Source organism: Aspergillus wentii, assembly GCF_001890725.1.
Source record: "Aspergillus wentii DTO 134E9 unplaced genomic scaffold ASPWEscaffold_13, whole genome shotgun sequence".
Lineage (NCBI taxonomy): Eukaryota > Fungi > Ascomycota > Eurotiomycetes > Eurotiales > Aspergillaceae > Aspergillus > Aspergillus wentii.
Window position 1 is genome coordinate 1 of NW_024467844.1, and position 14158 is coordinate 14158.

At 51.8% G+C, this 14158-nt stretch overlaps 4 protein-coding genes across 4 annotated transcripts; 1 reads left to right on the top strand and 3 right to left on the bottom strand.

The window, feature by feature from the left end:
* Positions 1-13: 13 nt before the first annotated feature.
* Positions 14-1398, top strand: ASPWEDRAFT_144302 (zinc knuckle domain protein; the record flags this gene model as incomplete). The annotated part of the gene is made up of 1 exon (XM_040829462.1): positions 14-1398. The coding sequence occupies exon 1, from the start codon at positions 166-168 to the stop codon at positions 1396-1398; it is 1233 nt and encodes a 410-aa protein (XP_040683224.1). The 5' UTR covers positions 14-165.
* A 5841-nt stretch (positions 1399-7239) lies between these two features.
* ASPWEDRAFT_122515 (uncharacterized protein) lies at positions 7240-7698 on the bottom strand (the record flags this gene model as incomplete). Its single annotated transcript, XM_040829161.1, has 1 exon — positions 7240-7698. The coding sequence occupies one exon, from the start codon at positions 7696-7698 to the stop codon at positions 7240-7242; it is 459 nt and encodes a 152-aa protein (XP_040683225.1).
* A 608-nt stretch (positions 7699-8306) lies between these two features.
* ASPWEDRAFT_177859 (uncharacterized protein) lies at positions 8307-8921 on the bottom strand (the record flags this gene model as incomplete). The annotated part of the gene is made up of 1 exon (XM_040831729.1): positions 8307-8921. The coding sequence occupies one exon, from the start codon at positions 8919-8921 to the stop codon at positions 8307-8309; it is 615 nt and encodes a 204-aa protein (XP_040683226.1).
* Positions 8922-13215: 4294 nt separating this feature from the next.
* Positions 13216-13856, bottom strand: ASPWEDRAFT_177861 (uncharacterized protein; the record flags this gene model as incomplete). Its single annotated transcript, XM_040831730.1, has 2 exons — positions 13216-13691; positions 13763-13856. The coding sequence occupies 2 exons, from the start codon at positions 13854-13856 to the stop codon at positions 13216-13218; spliced, it is 570 nt and encodes a 189-aa protein (XP_040683227.1).
* Between the last annotated feature and the right edge of the window lie 302 nt (positions 13857-14158).

Here is a 14158-nt window from a genome sequence, read left to right on the forward strand (position 1 = left end):
ACAACAAAGAGCATGAAGGTAGTGACACCATTTTCCGGAAATACTGTAGTATAGCAAATACTGTAGTTAACGGTACAGGTGACAGCAACGGAAGAAGTATAGCTGGCGTTGGCGTTGATATTGAGATATAAAAATTGCTGTGTTTGTGTACCGAACCCCAGATCGATGGCGGACCCACCGTCGGGAGGGCCCGAGCCCCATCCCACAAACAGCCAAGAAACCACCGCCAGCTGTGCAGGGGACGACCTGCGAACCAGAACGACTAGCGACACGGCCAACCTGCTGAACGAAAACCGGAAACGAACTCGGAGTGGCGATGCCTTTACACCGGCGGACCCGGCGGGCCGAATCACCACTAAGGAGGTGTGGAAACTCATCGGCTCCCTGAAAGACATTATCCGCCATCAAACCGCAGCGATCGAAGCCACCCAGAACGAGCTCCAGGAGATTAAACATAGCCAGCATGTCCTCCAGGAACAGAACGACAAGCTTCATGAGGAGCTGAAGGCTGTGCGAGCACGAGTCGAAGCTACGCCACCAACGACCCCAGCCAGATCCTGGGCAGAAGTTGCGGCAGAAAGCGCTCAGGGTCCACCCCAAACTCCGCAACGAGCTGAGAAAGAAGCAAACTGCGTCCGAATCAGCACCCAGAGAACATTCGTTGACCCGAGAGATAATGAGAACGCCGATGGGAACACGTTTGCACGATATCTTTCAACCGAGGCGGCATTCACCCACATCCACACCGCACTCACGAAAGCTGTCACGACACAAGACGCCCAGGTAGCCGGGGTTGGCACCACCAAGACAGGATATATAGTTCGATTCAAAGACCCAGAATCGGCCGAAATAGCCCGCAGTAATACTGAGTGGCTGGAAGACTTGGGCAATAACACCAAACTGGTAAAGCCACGGTTCGGTGTGGTCGTGCATCGAACTCCAACAGAAGACCTCAACCTAGAAACCGACTATAACCAGGTGATAGAGAAAATCACGGAACAAAACGATCTTGCGGAACAAGGCCACCGCATCGAGGAGGTGGTATGGCTCAAGAGAGCAGATAAGGCCCTCGGGAAGTTTGCATCCCTGGGAATCTGGCTCGACTCCCCAGAAGGGGCGGATCATTTCATCAACAGAGGCTTCGTGATCGACAAACGGTACATAGGGAGCGTAGAGCGACGTGAGATTAAGAAAAAGAGGTGCTTCCGATGCCAACGATTCGGACACTTGGCATGGTCATGCAAAGAGACCCCGCGGTGTGGACACTGTGCAGGTCCGCACGAACGGCAGCGATGCCCACCAGGAATCAGGGCCCAGTGCCTCGACTGCAGCGGCGAACACGCGACTGGGGATCGACAATGTCCATCTCCTGCGACCCCTAACCCCAACCGATGCTAGAAAGCAATCTACGCATCCTCCAGTTGAACATGATGAAATCAGGACCACGAATGGAAGCACTCATCAACGACCGCCAAACCCAAGACCTGGATATCCTTCTCATCCAAGAACCATCCATCACGACCTACCGCACACATGTCAACCACAGCGCCTGGCGACTCTACCGACCTACAGTCGAGGCCGACGCAACTCGGTTTCGTAGCCTAGTTTATGTCAATCGACGCGTGTCCACTACCTCGCATCGCCAAGTACCATGCGACCACCCAGACGTCGCAGCCGTCAAAATCTGGACATCCGACTCGCAAATCCTGCTTCTCTCCGTCTACCTACCTTCAGTCCCGATTTACTCGGGTGATAACACATCGTCGGAGCCAGCACCCACAGCGATTCAGAACACCATCGCGTCTACGGTGCAAGACAACCGACGGACTACTAGTATCATTCTCTCCGGGGATTTCAACCGCCATCACCCCCTGTGGGGCGGCAATCATATATCAACCCGATTCATTGAGGACGCCAGCGACCTGGTCGCCTTCTTCCAAAATAACGGTCTTCATGGGTGCCTTCCCCGTGGGACAGCAACTTACTGGGCCCTGAACGACCCAGGACAGAATTCCACGATCGATCAGACAGTGACTGACAACCTGGACCTGCTCGTCAAGTGCCACCTGTACCACGAAAACTATGGGTCAGACCACCGGGCCACATACTCCGAATGGAACCTGCAAGTTCAGACCAAACCAAGCACCAAAGCGAGGAAAGTGTATGACCGCGCAGACTGGACTAAAATCGGCGAGCGGGTACTCCAAGAAATGAGTCCGTGGAAGGAAATTAGAACTCGACCGGCACTCAACATGATTGTGGAAAAGCTTACCAAAGTGACAGCTAAGGCCGTAGACCAGTTCACGCCAGACGCGCGCCCATCGCCATACGCCAAACGATGGTTCACCCCGGCCCTCAAAGCTCAACAGGTTGAAGTCAACCAGGTTCGCAGAAGGTGGCAAACGAGCTGCGCTGAACTTGGTCGGGACCATCCGAGTACCTTGGCCGCCTTCCTAAACATGCAGCGGAAACGACGAGAGTGGACCCGGAAGATCGAAAAAGCGAAAGCATCACATTGGAAACAGTTTCTCGATGAAGCAGGCGAAGGCAAGCTCTGGAAAGCCGCAACCTATATGAAACCTCGGGAAGCCTGGGGATGCGTCCCTGCACTTCAAGCCGGGGCAATACAGCTCACTGACAATGAAGATAAAGCACAAGCGTTCCTTGACTCGTTCTTCCCGGAAATGAACCCGCCCGACCCACGTCCACCAGATGTGACGGAACTGGAACTCCCGTGGGAACCGATCACCGAACTGGAGATACAAAGATCACTGAACGCGGCTAAAGGAACTACCGCACCCGGAGAAGATTGTCTGCCGATGCTCGTGTGGAAGAAGTTATGGAGCCACTTAAAAGACATTATCACCAGCATCTTTACCGCATCCCTGAATCTAGGCCATCATCCAAAGCAATGGCGAAGCGCGAAGATCGTGGTATTGCGGAAACCAGCGAAGTCAGATTACTCGACCCCTGGAGCCTATCGCCCAATCTCACTGTTGAACACCCTGGGTAAACTCCTGGAGTCAGTGGTGGCCCGGCGGCTGTCATTCCTAGCAGAAAAACACGGGCTACTTCCAAACAGCCAGTTTGGCGGACGCCCAGGGAGGACGACCGAACAGGCCCTGCTGGTCCTCTCCAACGCAATCGACCGTGCGTGGTACAAACAGAAAGTCGTGACCCTCGTCTCGTTTGACCTGAAGGGGGCCTTCAACGGCGTAAACAAAACTAGCCTGGACGCTTGTCTGCAGGCACGAAGGATCCCCACAACCGCACGGAAATGGATCGCAAGTTTCATGAGCGACCGCCATGCGAGCGTTGGATTCGACGACTTCCGCACCTCGATGAAGCCGCTCGCAAATGCTGGGCTGGCACAGGGCTCACCGCTGTCCCCCATCTTATTTGCTTTCTTCAACGCCGACCTCGTCGATCAGCCCGTAGATTACCATGGGGGCGCCTCAGCGTTCATTGACGACTATTTCCGCTGGCGAGTGGGCAGATCGGCTGAGGCTAACCTGGCCAAGATCCAGTCCGAGGATATTCCTCGCATTGAGGAATGGGCGCGGCGCACCGGATCCAGCTTTGCAGCCGAGAAAACCGAGCTGATACACTTGACCAGGAAGAAAGGAGAGCAGTTGGAAGGACAGATGGTCGTGGATGGAACGGTGATCCGGCCGTCGACCACAGCCAAGCTACTGGGAGTGGTGTTTGACCAGGAGCTACGGTGGAAAGAGCATGTTCAACAGGCTGTCAAACGAGCAACCAAAACAGCAATCGCACTGTGCGGACTGCGACACCTACGCCCAGAACAGATGAGACAACTCTACCAGGCATGTGTCACGCCTGTGGTGGACTACGCGTCGACAGTCTGGCACGACCCACTACGGGACAAGACGCATCTGCGACACTTGAACACAGTACAGAGAACACCTCTGGTCCGCGTTCTGTCGGCATTCAGAACGGTAGCGACCGCAACGCTGGAAGTGGAAGCCCACATACTTCCCACGCACCTTCGCCTTCGTCACCGAGCACAGCGCACCATCGCCAGACTTCACACACTACCTCGAGACCACCCAGTGTGGGCGGCACTCCTGCGAGCTCAGAAACGCAGAAACAACGTTTGCACGTCTGCGCGCTTCCCGCTGGCGGAAGCGTTGAAGACCATGGACCAGGACAGGCTAAATGGGCTGGAAACAATCGACCCGCGGCCGTTGCCACCGTGGCGCGCCGATGCCTTCGCAAAGATTGAGATCGAATCAGACCGTGAAGTAGCAAGGGAACGAGCGGAGACCGCGCGGTCCACATCGGACGTGGTTGTGTATTCGGATGCTTCCGGCCTCAAAGACCATCTAGGCGCGGCGGTGGTCACGCTGGATGAAAACCTGGAGGTAGTGGAATCTAAACAAATTCAAGTGGGGCCAGCGGACCGTTGGTCGGTTCACGTAGCAGAGCTGATAGGCATCTACTACGCCATCAATATGGTGTTCAGATTGGCTCACCAGCGCTTACGCGACGCGCGCGGACGGCAACCAACTGCAACTATCCTGTGTGACAGCAAATCAGCACTACAATCAATCCAAAGCGCAAGAAATAAATCAGGACAACGGATCGTCCACGCGATCCTCTCAGCGGCCGCCGAAGTTCAAGCAGCCAACATCTTGCTTCGTCTCCAATGGATTCCAGGACACAGCGATGACTTCGGGAACGACGCAGCAGACCGACTAGCTCGAGGAGCTGCGTGCCCAGGCAAGACCCACCCCTTCCGCCCGCTCCTGACGAGGGAGAACACACGCATTCGCGGTGGAATCCGGGCTCAGTGGGAGCAAGAGTGGAAATCAAGCGCGAAAGGCGGCCATTTACGGAAGATCGACACCACCCTACCGGCAACATATACTCGGAGGTTATATGGAAGTCTGCCCAGGGGCCGGGCGTACCTGTTGACACAGCTACGCACGGGCCACAACTGGCTGTCTACCTACGCTAAGACCTTTGGCTTCCGGGAGGACGATCAGTGCGTCTGCGGCGCACAAGAAACAGTCACCCACGTTCTGGTAGACTGTCCAAGACTGGCCGAATTGCGGAGGAAGCTAAGGCAAGAAGTCGGGGACGCGTTCAATAGCGTGGCGAGTCTGCTGGGAGGCTCCATCGAAGGTGAGAGAGGTAAACCAGACACCGTCTCGCGAGCCAAAACGGTCAATGCCGTGCTGGACTTCGCCGAGGCGTCACAGCGGTTTCGCAGCCGCGCGCCACAAGGGCAGCCTAACAGTGAAAGCGGCAATTAGGCCACGGGAGGCCCTGACGAGGCTCTAAGTTCGTTTTCAGGAAGTGGATGATTCTACATGTTTATACTCGGATACATATATATATATATATAGTTGTGGTAACCTGCATATCGCCAAAGGCGAGAGGTCGGGGTAAATGAATTATACATACATACATACATAGTGTAAAGGGTCCTAGATAGCTTGAATCTTTGATCAGGCACTTGAATCCCACAGAAGTACTTTAAATCTCCTATCTCAGACTTGTAATTGTAGACACACTCCTGTTTGAAAAGCTCTATGCTAAAGCATTGTTTGTCATATACAGTAATGTATGGGACAGCGCGTAATGAAAGAAGGATTACTGTAACAACAATATATGACTCGTCTCTATCTAAAGTAGTGTGACTTGGCGCTAATTTAAGCAAAGCAACAGCTCTGCAGGTGTCAAACTGATTCAGCCGCCGTCTGTACTGTACACTCGCTCTTACGCCGAGGAACCCTCGACAACAGTCAGGCCAGGAACATATCTGCCGAATATACACGCTGATTAGGAGACTACGGAGGCATGAAAATCAACTCAACATCCTTTGGGTTCCTCCCAGCGAAGATAATAAACTGCTATGCCTGGCTGAAGAGCAGGCTAAAGCTGTGACCCAAGAGGATGCTATCCCACAAGCAGAAGTCCCCAGAATGAAATCAACAAACCCTAGATAGCGCACGATCCCAAGCTGCCACCAGCAAAGGCTTGCCAGAGAATGTAGGGAGACATGCAAACAGTGGATGCAGCACTCCCAGGAAAACCCACCTGGCGGATTTATGATCGATTATCGTGGAAAGAAGCGAGTGTGCTGGCCCAACTCCGGACTGGCATGGCTAGATTGACTAGATATCTCTATCAAATCGAGGTCGCGCAGACGGATCAGTGTGCATGTGGACAAGCAAGAGAGACCGTTGAGAAATTCCTTTTTCGATGTCAGAAGTGGACTGCACACCGAACGAAACAGCTGAAATGTACACACACATACGGAGGCAACATATCCTTCTTCCTTGGCGAAAAATCGCCTTCGGACGATCAAAATTGGACCACAAACTTCGAAGCGGTACGGACCTCAATAAGGTCTGCAATCGCTACGGGCCGACTCGGCGCCACCTGACCATGCCAACGAACACAATCCACCTACTCTCCCGATCTAACTCACACCAACCACCTCGTGCCAGACACGGTAGACGCGCTTCAACTACCGAAAATAGAATGCTGAATACTTGAAGAAACGCCTTCAAGCAAGCCTACTAGCAAAATTACTAACCCACAAGGACCAGCCATGATATTGACAGCTGAGATGACATATACTGAAGTAATCATGTATGGGCTCTAAAGAGACACGGCATATATTAGGACATGTATTGGTAGATTACTGATAGTTGCCCTTTCGGCTTAGCCGCCGAGCGTTAATATACCGTGTGTGTACCCCCTTGCACTGGAGCTTAATGGGTTCTCACCATATCATAACGTGTTCACAGGACAAAATAGAGAGTCGGTAGTATATCCTCGTTCAGAGGCGGAGACACGGGATATCTGGCCATTATGGTAATCCAGGTGAAAGCTGCCACACATATGATATTAGAACCACAGGCTCATCGGGGGCTCCCTATGGCATGAATCATCTGGAGACAATCGACAGCTGGTATGGATTGGCCCGCGATTTTCTTCCGCTGAAGCGTTGGCTAGCTTGACGTTATGCTCCTTTTTCACTTTCCGAAGAAGGAGGTGATAGATCAGAACCATGATCGCTCCCAGACTCGTCCAAGCCCCGGTTACTACCGCAGTGACTGTTGCAGAGACTGACCAGGTTCCTTGACGGGCGGTGTAAACACTGATGCATGTATTCACAAGACCGGTGGCAGAGTGGATGAGGATGGGACTGTAAGAACTGTCAGTCCCCGACATTTCTGCACGCAGTAATCACTAAAGGACAGCTCACATGAAAAGATGCTGGGTTGGCCAAAGGTAGTTCGTCCTCCACTGCCACCATAACCAGATAGAGCCGGTCCCGCCCACGATGCAGCACGTGGCAGCGAGTCCTAACAGTGGCATATTTTGAACCGAGTAGTAGACAGCAGAACCCACTTTATTCTGGGATGCCATAGCCTGCAAGGCTTCTGAGTCACGAAGCGATGTGAATGTTCCGGGAAATACCAAGTATCCAGCCAGCAGTATCCACGCAAAGCCGCTGGCTAATATGTTATGGAACCAGGGAACATTCTCCTGTTCCAGCAGCATATCATTGTAGCGGGACTGGATTATGGAATTTGCTGGGGGTCGGCCTTTCCACACAGATGCTGTCCATGATCGCCAAGTAGTACGCACAGTAGAACATGCCCTCTTGAGAATGGTGATTTTCTGGTACCAGTACCGCTTATATCTAGTCCAATGCATAGTAGTCGTCACTTCACGGACGAAATGACGAAGTGTATTTCAACTTACTTTTGTCCAGAAAATGAGGGACAATCTAGCTGGGTGGTTTTCTATTATATGTTTGGAATGTGGAGGCTGGGCGGTGGTTGTCTGGGTCGACTGAGAGATTGATACAATAGGCGAGGGAAGTGTAGTGAATGATCTCACACCTAGCTAGCAGCTGATCATGAATTTCTGCGCCTCAAAGGTGGGAACTACACCACCTGGGAAGGCAGAAGGTGCTTTGTTAAGAGAGGAATGCGCAGCCCATTAGAATCGACATACTACATATATGTACGTACAATGAATAGGCATGCAGTGGACGAAATTGGAAGACCGGTACTCCTATCCCGATGCTGGGATAAAGATCTGTGAGTATTATAATATCTGCATTAGATATTCTGGGATAGATACATGCTGACAGGATTCGTCTCCAGCAGTCCTCTTTCCACCGTTCCACTCTTCACCTCAGCAATATTGGCGTCATGCATTTCCTTTTTCATGGTTGGGGCAATATGGAGAGGCGTTGGAAAAGACGAGATTTATCGATATCCGTATTACCACTTGAATAGAAGTCCCCAATCATCCTCTCATTGGTCCTCGGAAAGTCCTTGTCCTGATAGCCACCTCCCAAAGAAATGACGCACGCGTCCACTCCTGTCGCTGGAATTGTGTTGTATCAGAGGGCCACGTCGTCTGCCCCTTGCGCCCGAAATCCATCGTGTCTTCAGTAGGTGAAGGTGCTGCTGAAGTACCATGGCCCAGTCTAGGTCGGTTTCAATGCGGTCGACTCGAGCTTCTTGGGCGCGCACCTGTGCAGCGATACCCACCTTCGTAGACACGGCATTCTGTTGCTTGATTGAAAGAGAGGCCAGCAGCTTGCCCACATCACATTGGATTTGATAGAATAGCTCCAGGGCGTTGCACAGTTGTAGATGAGCCATTTCAACTACTGGCAAGTTCTCGATCTGTTCGTGCCACGCCCTGGATATCAAACACGAGACAAAATGGAGGGAGCCTCGACACAGCCCTTCGATATAATCATTTTGGTCGTCGGCCTGCATAAATATGTCATGAAAATCAACGGATGTCTCTTTCAGCTCCGATTTCAGGGCGACCACTCGAGCCAAGCGGCCATAGATCACATTCACAATTTTGACTATCTCTGCGCATTGATCGGAAATAGTAATTGGAGGAAAATTCATTGCCGCTGAATGTAGAAGACCCAGAATCAATAGGGTCGGTGTTAAACTGGTAGGGTGCGAGCTGCGTGTTGAGGTGCCCCCCTTTCAAGTAAAATGAAATCCCCTCCCCAGAGAGATATATACTGTCCAGTATCACCTGTGAGTGGGGATTAGAACCATAAACTACTAGATAGTTGAGATTCCCCGCTACGTGGTAATCATTTTTTGATGCTTATCTATTATAACTTGTGTATTAGTTATACATACTTCCTACACTATGCGAACCAAGTCGGCCAAGACGCGCATTTCACCCAGGGGCCAAGATGGATGTGCCGTCGGTGGCTAGAACTTTATTTCCGTGAATCGTCTTACCCCGCGAGGTACACTAAACCAATTTGGGGATAGTGAATCTCGCGTGGTAGACTAAGGTTGGTACCACACCCTATATAATCCCAGGCGTTGCTCCGCATTGGAGTTATTTCGTCACTGTACAGTCGATTAAAGGTACTTGGCAGGATGAAGGTGTATAATGAAAAAAAAAATACAGTAATAGCTTCCAGCCAGAGCCAGCCGGTCTCTCCGCCGTTTCTCTCGCTCCCGGGCGTTTTTGTTGATTCTTTGTTGTCCGGATGCCCGCACGCCGTGAAGTCATCACGAGATTGCAGACTGTCGCTGAGACATGTATGTGATTTGATCATTTCCGGTCTCAGGGAGTGATTGCTACATACACACACACACACACACAATTCATTAACGCCCGGCGGCTAAGCCGAAAGGGCAACTATCACTGATCTATCAACACAGGTCATAATGTACATATGCTGTGTCTCCTTCGAGCCCATACATAGATCCTTTCAGTATATGTCCTCTCAGCTGTCAATATCGTAGGAATCCTTGTGGGTTAGTAGTTTTGTTAATAGACTGGCTTGAAGGCGCTTCTTCAAGTGTTCAACATCCTATCCTCGGCAGTTGAAGCGCGTCTACCATCTTTGGCACAAGGTGGTTGGTGTAGGTTAGTTAGGGGAAGGGTGTCATTGTGTTGGTCGACGTGGTTAAGCGGCGTCGAGTCGGCCCGTGGCGATTGCGAATCGTATTGAGGCCCGTACCGCCTCTAAGTTCGGCGTCCACTTCTGATCATCGGAAGGCGACTTTCCTCCTAGAAAGAAGGATATATTTCCTCGGTGGGTGTTGGTACATTGTAGTAGTTCTGTCCGGTGCGCCGTCCATTTTTGACATCGAAATAGGAAGTGCTCCACGGTCTCTCTCGCTTGTCCACACGCACACTGGTCCATGTCTGCTACGTTGATTCGATAGAGATATCCATTGAGTCTTGCCATGCCGGTCCGGAGTTGAGCCAGCACGCTCGCTTCTTTCCACGATAATCGATCGTACAGCTGTCGGGTATGTTTTCCTGGGAGTGCTGCATCCACTCGTTTGGCGTGTCTCCCGACATCCTCTGGCAAGTCTTTCGTGGTGGCTGCTCGGGATCGTGCGAAATTTAAGGTTGTTGGCTTCATTCTGGCGGCCTGTACTTGTGGGATAGCGTCCTCGTGGGCCGCGGCCCTGGCCTGCTCTTTCGCCAGGCCCAGCAGTTTGTTGTCTTCGCTGGTAGGGACCCAAAGGATGTTGACTCGGTTCCCCTTTCTCCGTAGTCTGTTTATCAACTTGTATGCTTGGCAGACGTATTCCTGGCCTGATTGTTGTCGAGGGTTTCGTAGCGTGAGTGCTGCCGCTTTGTTGCTCGTAAGTAGCGTGACTCTGTACCGTTTCAATCCCGATAGGGTGCTCAATGCGTGTGCTAATGCTGCCAGCTCTCCCGAATATGGGTTCTGCGCTACTCTTGCGCCCAGTGTGACGGAGAAGGTCTTCAGTTTTGGTTTTCGATACCGAGGTGGCTGCTTCTGGATCGATCCTCCAAATCCTACCATATTGTTCCGTGCCGAACTGCTTACTGCGATCTGCAGGCACCCGCCTGCTTCGGTCTCTGACTCTGGGACTTCATGAATATCGGTCTGCACTCGTTCCTCCCATGGTGCTAATGTGAACGGATTAATAGTTTCCAGTGTTTCCATCTCGATGTTCTTCAGCGCGTCTGCTACCTGGTACAGCGGCGAACGGTGGAATCTTCTGAATTTCCTGATCCGAGCCGTATTCCTGCGAAGAGGGTTGGTTTCTGGTAGGGTGTGAATGTCCGTCCACACCTTCACAGCCCGCCTCCAGAACCGGTTTTGTGCAGTAGCAATGTGAGCCTCCGCTTCTGCTACGCTGGTCGCAACTGTGAGAAACGTCCCTACAATCGCTTGCGCTCCTACCCTTTGGACTCGGTTGATCGGTCCGGTGGCCTTATCTTTGAACACATGCATCCAGACATTAGAGGCGTAGTCCACTACAGGGGTCACCGTCGATGTGAATAGCTGCCGCGCTGTTGAGGGGGATAAACCTCTGAGTCGTCGAAGTTCCATCGCCGCCTCTAGGCCCTTGGATGCCGCCCTCGCCATATGCTCCTTGTATTTGAGTCTTGTGTCCATCAGGACGCCCAGGATCTTGACATGGTCTTTGGGTTCAACGATTTGTCCCTTAATGGTAAATGGCTCCCGGTCTAATTTGTGAGCCTTAGAGGTGAAGTGTATAATAGCTGTTTTCTCTGCCTCGAAAGTAGCTCCACTTCTCCTTTCCCAGTCGAGCGCTTCTTTGATAATTCCCTCTATACCGTCCCGGTTGCTCTGTGCCGTTGGCCCCGTCACCCATGCAGTGAAATCATCCACGAAAGCAACCGCACCTCCTTGGCTGTCGATTTGTCGTTGTACGAGGTCTGCGTTGAAGAAGAGGAATAAGATCGGGGACAAGGGCGAGCCCTGCGGCAGTCCAGCCTGTGGAAGGCTTTGGATCTCAGACGCTTGTCCATTAATTTGGATGGTCGCCGTTCGTTCCGAGCAGAATGCCTCGACCCACCGGAGCAGCTGATTCGGTATACCCCGCGCTTTCATTCTCTGGAGCAGTCGTTGTTTGCAGACCCCGTTATAAGCTCCTTTGACATCGAAACTGATCAGGCTCACGACTCGTCGGCCACGCCATGCCGCATATGTTTGTTCCTGCAAGAGCAAGAGTGCTTGCTCCGCTGACCGCTGCTTTCGGGCTCCGAAGTGGCTGGTCGGGAGTAGGCCGTAAGTTTCCACCGCATGTGAGATCCTTTCTGCAACCACTGATTCCAGTATCTTGCCCAGCGTCGCAAGGAGTGAAATCGGTCTCCATGCTTTGGCAATGGTGTAGTTCTCTTTATTCGGCTTTTTGAGCGGTATGATCTTTGCATGTCTCCACTGTCTTGGCTATGTGCCTTCATCCAGCGACGCCTGGAATAGATCAAGGACCCTGTATTTGACCGTAGGCCAAGTCATTTTCCAAACTATCGCCGGTAGTCCATCGTCTCCGGGTGCCTTCCATGATTTCGCTGCAAATAGCTGTCGTTCTAACTCCTCCATGGTGATGGTAGGCATCTCGACTGGCGCTCTTTGTGGTCTAGTCCCTTCATCGTCAATGTTGTCCGGCAGGGGCGGGAAGAATTTGGCCAGCAATTCTTCTGCCTGCTCCTTATGATCGGTGGTGGTGGTCCCATCTCCTCTGAGGAGCTGCGGGATCTTCCCGAACGCTGCGTCTTCTCCCGACTTCAGGTATTTAGCGGCTTTCCATATGTTATCGTTGTCGGCAAGAAATTGATTCCAGTGCTTTTTCTTTTGTTGCCGGATGGCATCGTGGTATTGTTTCGCCGCGCCTTGGGCCATTATATATGCGTACCGCCGCTACCCGAGACAAAATAGTACTATAGATAAAAGTATCCATGTTCGTCTGTATGGCCCAAAAGTGAATGACCTATGGATGAACGAGCATCCTCACTGTCGCGCCGTGAAAAATCGTAAAAGGAGGGCAATGTCGTAGCCGGCCAGGCACTGTAGTGAGTCATTGCATATCGACCTACATGGGAATAATAGAATGGCGACGGTGATGGCCAAAGGCGAGGTTAGGTTAATGAATATAAAACGACAACAGTTGTAGGGTTCGTGCGTATGTAGAAAGTCAGATTTACACCAAATATTGAATTTCAAGTTGATATGCAATAGATACATTATACGATCAAGGTTGAAGACTGCAGACACCTCTCTAGAAGATGCAGCATCGCACATTTAGCAGTTACATGCGCCCAACACGTGTGTTACCAACTTTCTCACTCCCCTTGCCAGCTGCTTTTCGTGAACGCTAGCTACCTGATTCCACTTGGGTTCCACTCGGTATCACTAGGTACCAAGAGCAATGTCAGATTCTAGAGCACCCTCCTCCCGGGTGCTACCAGCTGCAAAGTAAAGCCTACAGCCAGGCACGAGCATGCAACCAACTGAAAGCCAAGAAAGTAGGCCGCACTTTGATTCTCCGACCGTTCTGCATACCACAGCAGACAGCCGATGAGGAACATGCCGACCGCGACACACAGCATGCAGAATGGAACCATTGCTAACGCCAGTCTGCGGTGCGTCTGAGGGTCAGGATATGCTAGTTTCCAGGAGAGCAATCCATCCCACACAATAGAAGCAAAGGCATAGATCACAGCACTGCCAAGCAATACTTCTATTGCGTCCAAGCGGTTGGTCAAAGGGGCCACGCAAAGTTGGTGTGCAGTCAGAACCACGAGCGCGAGAACACCAACGGCTAGCCCAATAAAGTTGATAGTATGGTGCAGGTGCTGGAGTCCCTGATACGCGATGGTCTCAGAGGAATTCGTCGATGATATTTCGCGAGGGGCTAAATATGACCAGGGTAAGCTTTTTGCAGAGCAGCAAGATGGCACTGACCGCCGTTGGGTGTTTACATACCCGGTGGGCCACTCTGTGCTTGCAAGCCCATATCCGGCGTACCAGGTTGCTTGATACCAATATCAGTCTTTCTCATGCGTTTTGTGTCGGGCATTTTGAATTTAAGGTGTTGCGTTCTAGCTGAGGTTATTAACCCAAAGAGATGGACGGTCTGTATTGGAACGATTCAATCCAGCAATTCCAGGATTGGTTGAGAGCCGAGACATGTTTTCACCAGGGTGATCGTGGGATCTTATACTGTATGTAGCAGGAAACGACGCCTTCTTTACCTCAGCTTTATCGCCACTAGGTGGGCGCCACTGGCAATACGCAAAGTCTTCCAGACATACTCCACTGCCCAGCTCCGCATACAAACAGATACCAAATATGATTCATAAAAAATGCGTAGACCCACCA